Below are 16,655 nucleotides of genomic sequence, written 5' to 3'. Positions count from 1 at the left end.
TTTTTTTACAAACCACTACTTCAACTCAACGTCATTTAAAATCCTAATTTCTCGTCTTGGACGACACCATACATGCATGTGTTATTGTCTTCTTCATGGGAATAATTTGAATTTTTTAGTTGAATTTGGTCATTTCGAGCTTATCAGGTTTATTATGAAATTCATTAATTTAACATTGAATGATTTATTCAACTAGCCGTAACTTGATCGTCCAGTTAGCTGCAAAATCAAAGGGATAGGAGAGTTTTATTTTAAGTTCATTACTTAATAATTTAATTTTAAGTCAAACCATCTAAAAAAAAAAAAGAATGTCTTTCTAACTCGGTTGCTTTCTCTGACTGAACTGGCAAGAAGTGGCAACTAATATTCTCTCAAACGTATATCACATACCATTTCCGCCTGTGTCGATCTAAAAGTCAAAACGACAAAAGATGCACCCAGAATGTTGATATATTCTTTTTATGGTAAAACAGGGCTGTACATTGCGAGTGAAACAGTCACATTTGCGAATGATTTTTCAAAGTGGCGACTAGAAATAATGAAACGCTTATCTTTTGCCGATTGCATTTCTTTCACTGACAATCTTCTAAAGCTCACTACTGAGTGAAAAATATCTTTTCAACTTTTTTTATATAAAACGAACAAAGTTAAATTATTTAAACAATAAAAGTTTCTTATAACAATATACTTTTTTTTTTTTTTTAATGAAGGCTGTTTAAAAAAAATATCTGAAGTAATTAGAATGTTTATACTTTCAAGTATGAACATAAAATTTGTTGTAGATTTAGAATTACACTTATCAAAAAAGTACCGAAAAATCTTTATGATGTAAATACTCGTCACAGAACGAATATGTCATATTCTAAAAATCATGTAGGTTTGGCTGGCAACTTTTCTATTTGGCTAGTAAATGCAAATATTTAGTTGTCAAAGGTCAACTAAATATAAATTTGTCCATAGAGCCTGTAAAATATAAGAGCAATTTGTTTTTAATATTTATTGTCTTAGGATTCATTGGAAATAGATGGAGAGTGGTGTGGGGGCGGGGGCTTATTTTCCAGAGCAAGCGAGAGAGATATAAACAAGCAGAGAGAGAATGAAAAGAGAAGATCGAGTGAAAAGAGTTTTTTCAAAAGAAAACATGCTATGCACACTTTTTAACTCTTCTGTTTTGTTATCCTTGCTCCTGGGCAATGCCAGGTTACCATGCTAGTTAATGATGATAAAAGTGTCTATTTAATTTTGTCATATCTGTGTAGTTTAAAGATTTCGCTTTGACTTTGATTTTTTTTGATTGAACTGATCTTTTTATTTTATTTTTTTAATCAATCTTTTTTTGTTTTTTTTAATCAATCTTTTTTCTTCGTCAATCTTTTTTTTGTTTTTTTTTAATCAATCTCTTTTTTTAATGAATCTTTTTTTTTGTTTTTTAAATCAATCTCTTTTTTTTTTAATCAATCTCTTTTTTTTTAAAAAAAGATTGATTAAAAAAATCAATCTGTTTTTGTTTTATTTTTAAATCAATCTTGTTAAAACAAGATTGATTTAAAAAAATAAAACAATCTTTTTTTTATCAATCTTGTTTTATTTTTTTATCAATCTTGTTTTATTTTTTTATCAATCCTGTTTTATTTTTTTATCAATCTTGTTTTATTTTTTTATCAATCTTGTTTTATATTTTATCAATCTTGTTTTATATTTTATCAGTCTTGTTTTATATTTTATCAATCTTGTTTTATATTTTATCAATCTTGTTTTATTTTTTTATCAATCTTGTTTTATTTTTTTATCAATCTTTCTTTTTTTTATCAATCTTGTTTTATTTATTTTTATTTTTTAATCCATCTTGTTTTATTTATTTTTATTTTTTAATCCATCTTGTTTTATTTATTTTTATTTTTAATCAATCTAGTTTTATTTATTTTTATTTTTAATCAATCTTGTTTTATTTATTTTTATTTTTAATCAATCTTGTTTTATTTATTTTTATTTTTTTAATCAATCTTTTATTTATTTTTATTTTTTTAATCAATTTTTTATTTTTTTTAATCAATCTTTTATTTTTATTTTTTTAATCAATCTTTTATTTTTATTTTTTTAATCAATCTTTTATTTTTTTAATCAATCTTTTATTTTTATTTTTTTAATTAATCTTTTATTTTTATTTTTTTAATCAATCTTTTATTTTTATTTTTTTAATCAATCTTTTATTTTTATTTTTTAATCAATCTTTTATTTTTATTTTTTTAATCAATCTTTTATTTTTATTTTTTTAATCAATCTTTTATTTTTATTTTTTAATCAATCTTTTATTTTTATTTTTTTAATCAATCTTTTATTTTTATTTTTTTAATCAATCTATTTTTTTAATCAATCTTTTATTTTTATTTTTTTAATCAATCTTTTATTTTTATTTTTTTAATCAATCTTTTATTTTTATTTTTTTAATCAATCTTTTATTTTTTTAATCAATCTTTTATTTTTTTAATCAATCTTTTATTTTTTTAATCAATCTTTTATTTTTTTAATCTTTTATTTTTTTAATCAATCTTTTATTTTTTTAATCAATCTTTTATTTTTTTAATCAATCTTTTATTTTTTTAATCAATCTTTTATTTTTTTAATCAATCTTTTATTTTTTTAATCAATCTTTTATTTTTTTAATCAATCTTTTATTTTTATTTTTTAATCAATCTTTTATTTTTATTTTTTTAATCAATCTTTTATTTTTATTTTTTAATCAATCTTTTATTTTTATTTTTTAATCAATCTTTTATTTTTATTTTTTAATCAATCTTTTATTTTTATTTTTTAATCAATCTTTTATTTTTATTTTTTAATCAATCTTTTATTTTTATTTTTTTAATCAATCTTTTATTTTTATTTTTTTTATCAATCTTTTATTTTTATTTTTTTAATCAATCTTTTATTTTTATTTTTTTAATCAATCTTTTATTTTTATTTTTTTAATCAATCTTTTATTTTTATTTTTTTAATCAATCTTTTATTTTTATTTTTTTAATCAATCTTTTATTTTTATTTTTTTAATCAATCTTTTATTTTTATTTTTTTAATCAATCTTTTATTTTTATTTGTTTAATCAATCTTTTATTTTTATTTGTTTAATCAATCTTTTATTTTTATTTTTTTAATCAATCTTTTATTTTTATTTTTTTAATCAATCTTTTATTTTTATTTTTTTAATCAATCTTTTATTTTTATTTTTTTAATCAATCTTTTATTTTTATTTTTTTAATCAATCTTTTATTTTTATTTTTTTAATCAATCTTTTATTTTTATTTTTTTAATCAATCTTTTATTTTTATTTTTTTTAATCAATCTTTTATTTTTATTTTTTTAATCAATCTTTTATTTTTATTTTTTTAATTAATCTTGTTTTATTTATTTTTATTTTTTAATCCATCTTGTTTTATTTATTATTTAATCCATCTTGTTTTATTTATTATTTAATCCATCTTGTTTTATTTATCTTTTTTAATCAATCTTTTTTATTTATTTATTTTAATCAATCTTGTTTTATTTTTTTTTTTTTAATCAATCTTGTTTTATTTATTTTTTTTAATCAATCTTGTTTTATTTATTTTTTTTAATCAATCTTGTTTTATTTATTTTTTTTAATCAATCTTGTTTTATTTATTTTTTTTAATCAATCTTGTTTTATTTATTTTTTTTAATCAATCTTGTTTTATTTATTTTTTTTAATCAATCTTGTTTTATTTATTTTTTTTAATCAATCTTGTTTTATTTATTTTTTTTAATCAATCTTGTTTTATTTATTTTTTTTAATCAATCTTGTTTTATTTATTTTTTTTAATCAATCTTGTTTTATTTATTTTTTTTAATCAATCTTGTTTTATTTATTTTTTTTAATCAATCTTGTTTTATTTATTTTTTTTAATCAATCTTGTTTTATTTATTTTTTTTAATCAATCTTGTTTTATTTATTTTTTTTAATCAATCTTATTTTATTTATTTTTTTTAATCAATCTTGTTTTATTTATTTTTTTTAATCAATCTTGTTTTATTTATTTTTTTTAATCAATCTTGTTTTATTTTTTTTTTTTAATCAATCTTGTTTTATTTATTTTTTTTAATCAATCTTGTTTTATTTATTTTTTTTAATCAATCTTGTTTTATTTATTTTTTTTAATCAATCTTATTTTATTTATTTTTTTTAATCAATCTTGTTTTATTTATTTTTTTAATCAATCTTGTTTTATTTATTTTTTTAATCAATCTTGTTTTATTTATTTTTTTAATCAATCTTTTTTTATTTATTTATTTTTTTAATCAATCTTGTTTTATTTATTTTTTTTAATCAATCTTGTTTTATTTATTTTTTTAATCAATCTTGTTTTATTTATTTTTTTTAATCAATCTTGTTTTATTTATTTTTTTTAATCAATCTTGTTTTATTTATTTTTTTTAATCAATCTTGTTTTATTTATTTTTTTTAATCAATCTTGTTTTATTTTTTTTTTTTAATCAATCTTGTTTTATTTTTTTTTTTTAATCAATCTTGTTTTATTTATTTTTTTTAATCAATCTTGTTTTATTTATTTTTTTTAATCAATCTTGTTTTATTTATTTTTTTAATCAATCTTGTTTTATTTATTTTTTTAATCAATCTTGTTTTATTTATTTTTTTAATCAATCTTGTTTTATTTATTTATTTTTTTAATCAATCTTGTTTTATTTATTTATTTTTTTAATCAATCTTGTTTTATTTTTTTTTATTTTTTTTAATCAATCTTGTTTTATTTATTTATTTTTTTAATCAATCTTGTTTTATTTATTTATTTTTTTAATCAATCTTGTTTTATTTTTTTATTTTTTTAATCAATCTTTTTTTATTTATTTATTTTTTTAATCAATCTTTTTTTATTTATTTATTTTTTTAATCAATCTTGTTTTATTTATTTTTTTTAATCAATCTTGTTTTATTTATTTTTTTTAATCAATCTTGTTTTATTTATTTTTTTTAATCAATCTTGTTTTATTTATTTTTTTTAATCAATCTTGTTTTATTTATTTTTTTTAATCAATCTTGTTTTATTTATTTTTTTAATCAATCTTGTTTTATTTATTTTTTTAATCAATCTTGTTTTATTTATTTTTTTAATCAATCTTGTTTTATTTATTTTTTTAATCAATCTTGTTTTATTTATTTTTTTAATCAATCTTGTTTTATTTATTTATTTTTTTAATCAATCTTGTTTTATTTTTTTTTATTTTTTTTAATCAATCTTGTTTTATTTTTTTTTATTTTTTTTAATCAATCTTGTTTTATTTTTTTTTATTTTTTTTAATCAATCTTGTTTTATTTTTTTTTATTTTTTTTAATCAATCTTGTTGTATTTTATTCTCAGGTGAAGAAGACTACCTGATCAACGTGATTGATTCCCCTGGTCATGTTGACTTTTCCAGCGAAGTATCGACTGCAGTCCGTCTTTGTGATGGCGCGATTATATTGGTTGATGTTGTTGAAGGAGTCAGCCCTCAGGTATGATTTTCGCTTGTTAATTTTTTTTTTTTTTTAATCATACAAAATTTATAGGAGAATTGTCCATGTACTTGTGGGACAACACTTAAATACGTTCAATAACAATCAGTTTTAAGTGACAGTCTTCTAAGAATAATTTAATGATTAACACTTCTATCCAGTCATGCTGATGCTACTAGATCAGGCTGTCTAAAGATATTGACTTCCTGCGGTAAAATGCATCTAACATTGATGTTTTTTTTTTGTTTGTTTTTTCTATTCCTTTTTGCAAAACCAAAATCAAAAACAACAGTCCACATTTTCCCCCTTTCTTTTTGCCCTCTCCACCTTTTCCCACCTCCCTTGTCTTTTTCCCCTTTTCTCTTTACAAAGCAATCAAACCAAACACAACATATAAAGAACTTGAAGCATAAAAACTTTTTTCTAAAATAACTGGATTCAACATTAAATAACCCAAAAAGGGTTGGTATGCGTAAAACCAAACAACCAAACTATATCCAGTCATGGTTAATGAAACGAGAACAATCTGTTTTTTGGGAGGTTTTTTTTCTTAACTTCTATTCACCCCAAACAAGGCAAATTACCATTGAGACATAAGGAACTATTGAGAATTAAGTACCATGCCTACAGGAACCTAAGTAAGGAATTCAGCGTCGACATGTTTGTTCACATTACATTTTAATTTTAGATTTCATTTTTTTTTCGCGTTCGGATTTCATTTTTTTTTTTTTTTTGCGTTCGGATTTCATTTTTTGTTTTTTTTTGCGTTCGGATTTTATTTATTTATTTTTTTTTTTTCACGTTGCATTTTTTAAATTCACCAGCTGTAACAATCCGGCTTTAGTAGGATGTATTCTAATTTCTGCTGTAGCTGTTTATTTGAACCTGAAATCATAAAAATTGGCCAGTCATTTCATTAGAAGATATAGCAATAACATACTGAATTTTCAAGAGTCTACAACAATTTTAAATGCATGTACAAAAAAAAGTCTCGAAACTTATTGAAGGTACGTCGTATCTTTTTTATCTACAGCGTTTGACCTCTGCCCCACTCCTTCCTCAACTTTATGCCACCTGTCTCTGGGAATGATTCGGTTTGCAGATGAAGGTTATCATAACCTGCACTAAATGTGACCCTTGTCTAAATTCACACCAGCTAACAATGGTTACTCACATAGGGTCCCTAATATGTACGTCATATAATATTACGAGAATATATAACTGCAAGCATTGCACTTTTGCTTACAGGGTCTTTATCTTCACCATGACATTGCACCTGCTCATATTGCCCTGGGCAAGAAGAATATCACAATGCTGGAGCAATCTCTTAATACACCTTATTGTGACATCCTGCCTCACCTGTAAATTCAAGGGGTTCATCAAATGTTTTGTTGAAAGTGTGGTGATCCATCAGGGTGAAGCTGAGAGGTATCCACGATGAATCCTTCCAGAAATCCATATAGAAATGTTCTCTTCTTTTTATGCATAATTTAATGTTTGTTAATTGTTTTTCAGACGCATGCTGTCCTGCGGCAAGCCTGGTTGGAAGGTATTAAGCCCGTATTGATGCTTAATAAGATTGACCGTCTTATCACAGAGATGCACATGGAACCATTGCAGGCATACCTGCATCTGCAACAGATTCTTGAACAGGTAAGTAAACCAAAAATGTTTTTGAATTTTAAAAAAATATGGATTTGCAAGATTTTAAGCATTTTTTTTTTTTTTTAAACTCTAAATTATGTGTGCTAATTATGTCTGATACAACTGTCATACTATCGGCGAGTCTAATATAAAGTTTATCGGGAACAAAGATATCAGAAACAATGATAATGGTAACCCTGAAAAAAATGGTGCAAACAAATGACATGCACAAAAATGACTTGCACAAAAACATTACGCAAAAAAGGCAACACATAAAAAAGGCAACACATCAAAAAAGGCAACACATACAAAAAAAGAAACACATACAAAAAAAGAAACGCATCAAAAAAAAGTTACACAGCAAAAAAAGGCAACACATATAAAAAAAAGGCAACACATATAAAAAAAGGCAACACATATAAAAAAAGGCAACACATATAAAAAAAAGGCAACACATATAAAAAAAAGGCAACACATATAAAAAAAGGCAACACATATAAAAAAAAGGCAACACATATAAAAAAAAGGCAACACATATAAAAAAAAGGCAACACATATAAAAAAAAGGCAACACATATAAAAAAAAGGCAACACATATATAAAAAAGGCAACACATATAAAAAAAAGGCAACACATATAAAAAAAAGGCAACACATATAAAAAAAAGGCAACACATATAAAAAAAGGCAACACATATAAAAAAAAGGCAACACATATAAAAAAAAGGCAACACATATAAAAAAAAGGCAACACATATAAAAAAAGGCAACACATATAAAAAAAAGGCAACACATATAAAAAAAAGGCAACACATATAAAAAAAAGGCAACACATATAAAAAAAAGGCAACACATATAAAAAAAAGGCAACACATATAAAAAAAGGCAACACATATAAAAAAAAGGCAACACATATAAAAAAAGGCAACACATATAAAAAAAAGGCAACACATATAAAAAAAAGGCAACACATATAAAAAAAAGGCAACACATATAAAAAAAGGCAACACATATAAAAAAAAGGCAACACATATAAAAAAAAGGCAACACATATAAAAAAAGGCAACACATATAAAAAAAAGGCAACACATATAAAAAAAAGGCAACACATATAAAAAAAGGCAACACGGTACTCCTGCAGTATTTTACCCACCGATTTCACGATGTTAGCCGAGCGTTGATCGACATCCGTCAGAAAACGCCGGAACATGGCGAGCGGTACGATACTCTATCAGCCAATCAGGGCGCTTCAAACGAACGCGCAGCAGACGAATAAATTTCATTGAAATTACACACATAGCGTTTCATTTCAGTTATTTTATTGTTCAAAGTAAAAATACACAGCCTTTCATTTCAGCTATTTAATTTAGCGATAAAAAAAAAAAAAAAAAAAAAAAAACGGGAGCTGTTGGAAACATATTTATGCGAATTTATGTGGAGACAAAAAATTTGGACACAACCCTTTTGTCTCCATAATAAATCAAATCGCGGAAGGCTACCCGGTTTGGGAAGGAGCTTCTTTCCACATCCTCTGAAAACCCTTTGCTCCCTACTTTGCCTCTCTACAGTCAGTAGAAAATCTTCCAGTCGGAACTAAAGATAAACAGTAATTGTTGTCCCCCCCCCCACAAACATTACTGAAAAAACAAACAAACAAAAAAAAAAACATTGTTGTTACTGTTTAATAACGTTTTGTTAAAAACACACAAAAAAAAAACATTGAAGTGTTTATTACTGTTGCTTACCCCCCCCCCCCCAAAAAAAAAGCTATCGGAAAACAAAATGAACCAAAAAAAATATTCAACAAAATAAATTTATTTTACTTTAAAAAAAAACTTACGGTAAGTGTTTGTGATTTATTTTATCCAAATTTTTTGTATTAATTTTATCCATTTTGTTGTTGCATTTTATCCATTTTGTTGTTGCATTTTGTTGTGCGTGTGTGTGTAATATCTTTTCCTTGTAATGTTGTTGCTATTCACATACTTTTAGCGTTCTTCTTGCACCGTAGCTCCGAATTCTCGGCTTTCGTCGGCGTTAACGCCGAAAGCGTTCGTCAACGCTCGGCTAAGATCGTGAAATCGGTGGGTAAAATACTGCAGGAGTACCGGCAACACATATAAAAAAAAGGCAACACATATAAAAAAAAGGCAACACATATAAAAAAAAGGCAACACATATAAAAAAAAGGCAACACATATAAAAAAAGGCAACACATATAAAAAAAGGCAACACATATAAAAAAAAGGCAACACATATAAAAAAAGGCAACACATATAAAAAAAGGCAACACATAAAAAAAAAGGCAACATATATAAAAAAAAGGCAACACATACAAAAAAGTGATATATAAAAAATAATGCGACCAATATAAAAAGGGGATATATTAAAAAAAAAAAAAAAAAAAAAAGGCGGCACGTTAAAACAAAATGTGACCCATAAAAATAAATCAACACAAACAAAATAGTTGAAGTTCTGAGCACGTGAAAAAACATATAAAAACAACAAGCTAGAAAAAAAGCCAATTTGAGGTCCTAAATTAACATGTTCTCTCATCTTTAATCTTTTCTACATCCATAACAAACAATCAAGAAAGAGAGACACTATGCAGAAAATAATCTATTTGCATGAATCCGTCTTAACACCATTATTTTTTCCATGAGGGGCCTAGTAATGGTTTCATGTCTTTTTAAAATACAGCATTTGGTAATACCGAATTAAGCGAAACGTTAAGTAAGACTAAACTTGTTTCCTTCAATAATTACAAGAAACCTTCCCTAACGCCAATAGCAATGGCCAATGACTTTTTATCTGAAAGCACATCTTTTAAACTGCTCAGCCTAACGTTCACAGGAAACATGAGTTGGAACAATTACATTGAGAACATTGCCAGGACCGCTGCGAAGAAGGTGGGTCCTCTCTACCGTGCTAGAAAGCTATTAACGCCTGAAAGTATCCTATACCTCTGTAAGGCCACCATTCGCCCATGTATGGAGTATTGTTGTCATATTTGGTTGGTGCATCTGCCACTAGTTTCTCGCTCCTACAAGGTTCAAAAGAGAGTCGCCAATCTGATAGGTCCTGAACTGTCAGCTAAACTTCAGCCTCTATCACATCGACGGAATGTAGCATCCCTCTGCCTGTTCTACAAGTACTTTAACGGTGAATGCTCTGACGAACTGCAAGCACTTGTGCCCCTTCAACGTAAATACCCCTGACAAACCCGACAAGCAGCTAAATCCCACCCCTACACAGTAAAGATCCCTAGATGCAAGAGAGCTTTCTACTCCAGTAGTTTCTTCCCCAGAACCACTAGACTTTAAAATTCCCTTCCGGGTTCCTGCTTCCCCGACTGTACTGACATGCAGAAGTTCAAGTGTAACATGAACCGACATCTTGTTGCCCAACTTCCTACACAGTACCCCTGATGCTTATGTTCCTGATAGTAGCCCCCTACATCAAAGTGGCAATGTGCCTTGTTTGGGGTGAAAATTCCATAAAAAAAAAATTAAAAAAAATTTTTAAATGATAAATAGGTTAACAAAATATTAAGTTCTATTAAAATAATATGTTAAAAAAACTGAGTGGTATTAAAATGATATGTTAACAAAACATTAAATGATGTTAAAATAATAAATATGTTGAAATAATAAATATGTTAAAATAATAAATATGTTAAAATAATAAATATGTTAAAATAATAAATATGTTAAAATAATAAATATGTTGAAATAATAAATATGTTGAAATAATAAATATGTTAAAATAATAAATATGTTAAAATAATAAATATGTTGAAATAATAAATATGTTAAAATAATAAATATGTTAAAATAATAAATATGTTGAAATAATAAATATGTTAAAATAATAAATATGTTGAAATAATAAATATGTTAAAATAATAAATATGTTAAAATAATAAATATGTTAAAATAATAAATATGTTAAAATAATAAATATGTTGAAATAATAAATATGTTGAAATAATAAATATGTTAAAATAATAAATATGTTAAAATAATAAATATGTTAAAATAATAAATATGTTAAAATAATAAATATGTTGAAATAATAAATATGTTGAAATAATAAATATGTTAAAATAATAAATATGTTGAAATAATAAATATGTTGAAATAATAAATATGTTGAAATAATAAATATGTTGAAATAATAAATATGTTGAAATAATAAATATGTTGAAATAATAAATATATTAAAATAATAAATATGTTAAAATTATAAATATCAAAATAATAAATATTAAAATAATAAATATATCAAAATGATAAATATGTTAAAATAATAAATATATTAATATAATAAATATATCAATATAATAAATATATCAAAATAATAAATATATCAAAATAATAAATGTTAAAATATTAAATATATCAAATAATAAATTTTAAAATAATAAATTTTAAAATGTTAAAATAATAAATTTTAAAATAATTAATGTATCAAAATAATAAATTTTAAAATAATTAATGTATCAAAATAATAAATGTTAAAATAATAAATATCAAAATAATAAATATGTTAAAATAATAAATATCAAAATAATAAATATGTTAAAATAATAAATATCAAAATAATAAATATGTTAAAATAATAAATATTAAAATAATAAATATGTTAAACATTAAGTGATATTAAAATAATATATAAACAAAATATTAAATAATGTTAAAATAATGTTAGTGAAACCTAAACTAGTATAAAAATAATAAATGTATCACCAAAATGTTAAGTTGTATTAAAATATTCATATATTAACAAAATTAATTAAAATAATAAATATGTTAACGAAAGTTTAATTAGTATTAAAATAATAAATATGGTAACGAAAGTCTATTCTGAAATAATAAAGAGTACATTTCTGTATTCTATTCTAGAATATTGAAATAGTAGAAAAATAAAAATATAAAACCTCTTCAGGTGTGCTCCCTATAAATCAAAATACCCCTCCCCCTCACTTCTATTGTGGGCCATACTCCCTATAGTGGGAAGCACTGATATAGATTTGAACAAAACAGTGGATGCTGAGATGCACATATTTTTTGTCTATATTTTCATCGGATCTTCATTTATAAATTGTTTTGCTTTGTGTTTTTCTCACGTAGGTTAATGTTCTGACAAGCGAGTTATTTACGAGCAGATTGATGGAAAAATCATCAGAAGTAAGTATTTAAAGTGGAAGACTGCTTTCCTATATATATATATATATATATATATATATACTCCTGTAAATTTGATTTTTTTGTGTATTGCTATGTATATTAAAAACCCTTTCTTTCTATTTATATATACCCTATTTATTAAGTTTTCTGTCTGTATTTCAAAAACTGACAGAGGAGTTTGATAGGCAAATTTTTTTTCAACAAATATACATATGCATATATATATATATATATATATATAGGTTTGTGTTTACTATAAGCTTTTTTATGCAAGTATAAATCATGTAGAATATCTGCATGAATATGTAATAGTTAACTAAAAATGATCATCAGTCCTGGATATGACCTTAAACTATATCAAGTGGTAAGGCCCCAGCTTGCGGGCTTTGGGGAGTGTGAAGCCACCCTTTAATTGCCATTGCTCCCAGATCCACTCTGACCTGGAGTGGTAGAACCTGTTAGGGTTACAACTATGGGTTAAATAGAAACCGACTTGAAAACAATAAATATATTCTATTAAAAAATTTTTCTTCAAAATCTTAGGATTCGGCATTAAATAACCTGAAAAGGGTTGATATGCCATAAGACAATAGTTAACTAAAGATGGTCATCCCATAAGAAAACCAAAAAATCAATAGGGAATTAATTAAATTGAATGTTTAAAAGAATGTGTAAATTAGTTAGATCTTTTGCAGATGAATGCAATTCCATGACCCATATATAACAAAGTTATTTTCTTTTTAAATAAATAGAATTAAAAAGTTTTTAATATGAATATTAACTCACAAAAAATGTTCATAGGAGTGTGTGTATATATATATATATATATGGAAGTTTTAAAAGCCAAAAACAATGCAAAGAAAGACCAAAATCATGAAAGTAAAGAAAAACAAAAGTAGATGGGTATGTTTAAGTAGAGAAATGTCTAACTGTTTATTTGTCTATCATTCCTCACCTCAATGTATAATTATTTTATAACCAAGTTGCTGGTATGTCCGGTGTATGTAAAGTCTGTTGGTGGTATGGAAATTTGATTAATTGCTGGAGAAAAGGGAGCTCCCCTTTTCAAAATAGAAAACAAAAGTATATTCAAGATGGCGGAAGAGAATGGGACAGGACTGCAGAAAAACGTCAGGATCGCAGAAAGGTGTGATTAGTTTAGCCGTAAGGAGCTGGGGGTAAATATATATAGTTGTAAATCAAGATGTTTATTTGTCTTTGTTTGCAATACGTTTTGAATAAATTCAATTATTTATACAAAAGTGCATTTTTACCTAAATGCGAGTTACGAGTAATTTCCTCTTTGACTCCCAAATGGGGAGCGGTACATGTATTATTTTTTTAAATATAATTATCCACGGTGGATAATTATATTTAAAAAAAAAATAATTGTAAATCCAAAGAATGATTACATGTGAATAAACATTTGTATACACATCTGAACCCATATTACTACAGCTATCGGACATTAAAAATAGTTTCTTCAATTAAATCGGAAGAAATTGACGATCTTCAGCAAAACTGTAAAATCTTGACAATGAAAAAAAATGTCTGTATTATCATCCCGAAAATTTGGATTAAAACAAAAAATACCTTTATTTGAAAAAAAAAAAAAAAAAAAAAAATCATGCATTGTGTTATCTGGTTTCATAAGATTTTCAAATTTCTCATTATACCAATACGTCTACTGCAGTAAAATCGATCTCTTTATTTGTCTAATCCAGTAAAAGATTTTCAAATTCGAAAAGAAAAACCTGAGGAAAATTAGATTACATTAGTCGAAATGTTGTGAATACGACTAAGATATATTAACCGACAAAATTATGGTTGTTGTCCAGAATTCCCCCTGTATTAAAAAACAATTATATTCCAAAAATACAATACATTGATCAAGTAGTTTTATTTTTATAAAAAAAATCATTTTTTTTTTTTAGCAGCGATTAATCTGAAATTGTAGGCATTACAAAACTGATCTCACAAGTTTGAATTATCATGGAGTTATTTTCTCTTGTTTCTTTCAAGACAGCGTTGTGAGACAGCCCCTTTTTTTGCTTGCTCATAAAATTTGATTTTTTTAGTTAAAAATGTAACTACTTGATCAATTTACAAGATTTTTTTAAATATGACATTTTTGTTTCATCAGGGATACATACATCGTGAAGTTTTTTTATTTTTGTTTTTTAATATAGGGGAAATTCTGGATAAAAATTGACTTTTGAATAACTTTACTTTGTATTTTGATAAAATTGTTTAAATTTTCTTGTCTGGTTCAGCTGATTATTTCATTGAAACTTTTGTAGGTTAATCTGGCACTTCTTTACAAATCATTTTCTGTTGATGAATTATAAATATATAAAAGCTTTATTTATTTATGAATTATAAATATAAAAACTTTTTTTTTACATTTTAGATTCCAAATTCCACAGATGAAAAAGATCCTACAGACGTTGAGGTTTGTTTTTATTGCCTTTAATATTTTTGTTTTGAAATTTCTGATTTTATTCTCAATTTTTCTGAACTATACTACTTAATAACTTGCAATATTAACACAATAGCGCTCAATCGCATTCTTTTTTTATGAATTTTTGGGGCCTCTGACAAAGGAGGGATTGGACCTAGTAATTCACTCCTGTTCATTTATTCACGTTTTTCTCAATAACCATGCCTTGGATTTTTAAAAAAATTTTGCACAAACATTAGTCATGGTGAAAGTAAATTTTTGCTAAAATTGATTTTCCAGGATAAATCTAGTTGTTCCCCCTAGGGGGCATTATAGGGGTAAAATTGCCCCCAAATTGTTCATCCGTTTGCACTTTTCTCAATAACCACACCTTGGATTTTTTTTTAAATTGTGCATAAACATTAGTCATGGTAAAAGTAAATTTTTCACTCGTGGATCCCGCTTGCTCGTCTTGTTATTTTAAAAGTTAGTCAAGAAACACTTTACGGCATAATCACATTGACACATCAATTCTCGTTAGATTACTGAAGTTAAGCAACATTGAGCCTGGTCAGTATCAGATGGGTGACCATTTGAGAATGCCAAGCACTCAACATAGGACGTTGACACCTCCATGCAAGAACAGCAAAACCCTAACGTCTTCATCTCCCCTTGACCTGGATTCCCTTGACACTTTCTCCTTTGGAGGAAATCAGTTCAACCTATCTAAGATGAATGCCGCATACATAGATCCACGTAAACTTTTCAAATACTTTCATATATTAAGCGACAATAACACACGCACAAAAAATTGTTGTAATATTTGGATTATTCAGACTTTTATCCTCATCTTTGTTTAAATTTTCACTTTTTTGCCAATATAACCTTTAAGCTTCTCCAGTTTAATCTTTTTGAACTTGCAAATGATCACGGATAAAAGTGTTGCTTAATAATCACTTCTAAGTGTCAATCTTCTGAAGGTCAAAAATTTAATCTTTACTGCAAGTAATAATGATTAAGAATAACTTAATACTTTTACCTTGTCATGGCTGAATAGAATCAGAACAATCTAACCTTTTGGATTAAATAAAGACTTAAGTTTGTAGTTCTGTGTATAGCTTCCCATGTTTAACAAAGATTTTCAAGCTAAAAAAAAAAAAAAAAGCACCTGAAGGGCGTCAGATTACAGTTGAAATATGACTATAACCAGTATAAGAATCATTGTTCAAATACTACAAACTTTTTAATCTTTTTAATAAATATTATATACAGATCACAAAGACTTTTATATCTATAATATAAATCCCAAATGTCGGTGTATTTGTATGTCTGCTAAAAACTTTTGACAGATACGTTGGAACATGACGAAACCAGTATCATTGTAAACCTCGAACTTTCAAATATGGAAAAATTGTTCAAAAACATTAATTCCTTCACCCTCAACTAGCCAGTTTTCTACAAGGACGAGTCGCTTTTTTCGCAGATATTTTCGCAAGTCGTCCACTCTTTCCGATTGACTAACCTTAATTTTGATGTTCGCCACTTCCCGTTTTGCGATGGGCGCAACGGCAAAGACATCACGTTTTTTTTTTTGTTTTTGTTTTTTGTTTTTTTCTTCCCTTCCCTTCCCCCATTCTTTTCCTCTTTTGCGGTACAGGTTCGAGCCTGCCTGCCTACTACCATTTTTTTTTTTTTTTTTCTGCTGAACACGCACCTCCAATAACCCCCGGGCAATGCCAGGTACCCAGGCTTGTATTAACTAACAATAACAATTTCTCTCACTCTCTATATTTACTTAAATCTAAACGCAAATTTCATAAACAAAGCTTCTTTCCTAGAACTGCCCGCCTGTGGAACTC

At 25.1% G+C, this 16,655-nt stretch overlaps 1 protein-coding gene across 1 annotated transcript in view; it reads left to right on the top strand.

Annotated features, from left to right (window-relative positions):
• LOC145249743 (elongation factor-like GTPase 1) overlaps positions 1-16,655 on the top strand; it is an 80,993-nt gene that overhangs the window by 20,277 nt on the left and 44,061 nt on the right. Inside the window, exons 5-8 of the mRNA XM_080111655.1 lie at positions 5,391-5,524; positions 7,040-7,177; positions 12,300-12,356; positions 14,767-14,808. Of these exons, the coding sequence (XP_079967781.1) occupies positions 5,391-5,524; positions 7,040-7,177; positions 12,300-12,356; positions 14,767-14,808 (371 nt within the window). The remainder of the gene's footprint in view (positions 1-5,390; positions 5,525-7,039; positions 7,178-12,299; positions 12,357-14,766; positions 14,809-16,655) is intronic.

Source organism: Euprymna scolopes, chromosome 28, assembly GCF_053919585.1.
Source record: "Euprymna scolopes isolate OS-2025 chromosome 28, ASM5391958v1, whole genome shotgun sequence".
Lineage (NCBI taxonomy): Eukaryota > Metazoa > Mollusca > Cephalopoda > Sepiida > Sepiolidae > Euprymna > Euprymna scolopes.
Note: the sequence above shows the minus strand (reverse complement) of the source record. Positions and strands in the feature narration are given on the sequence as shown.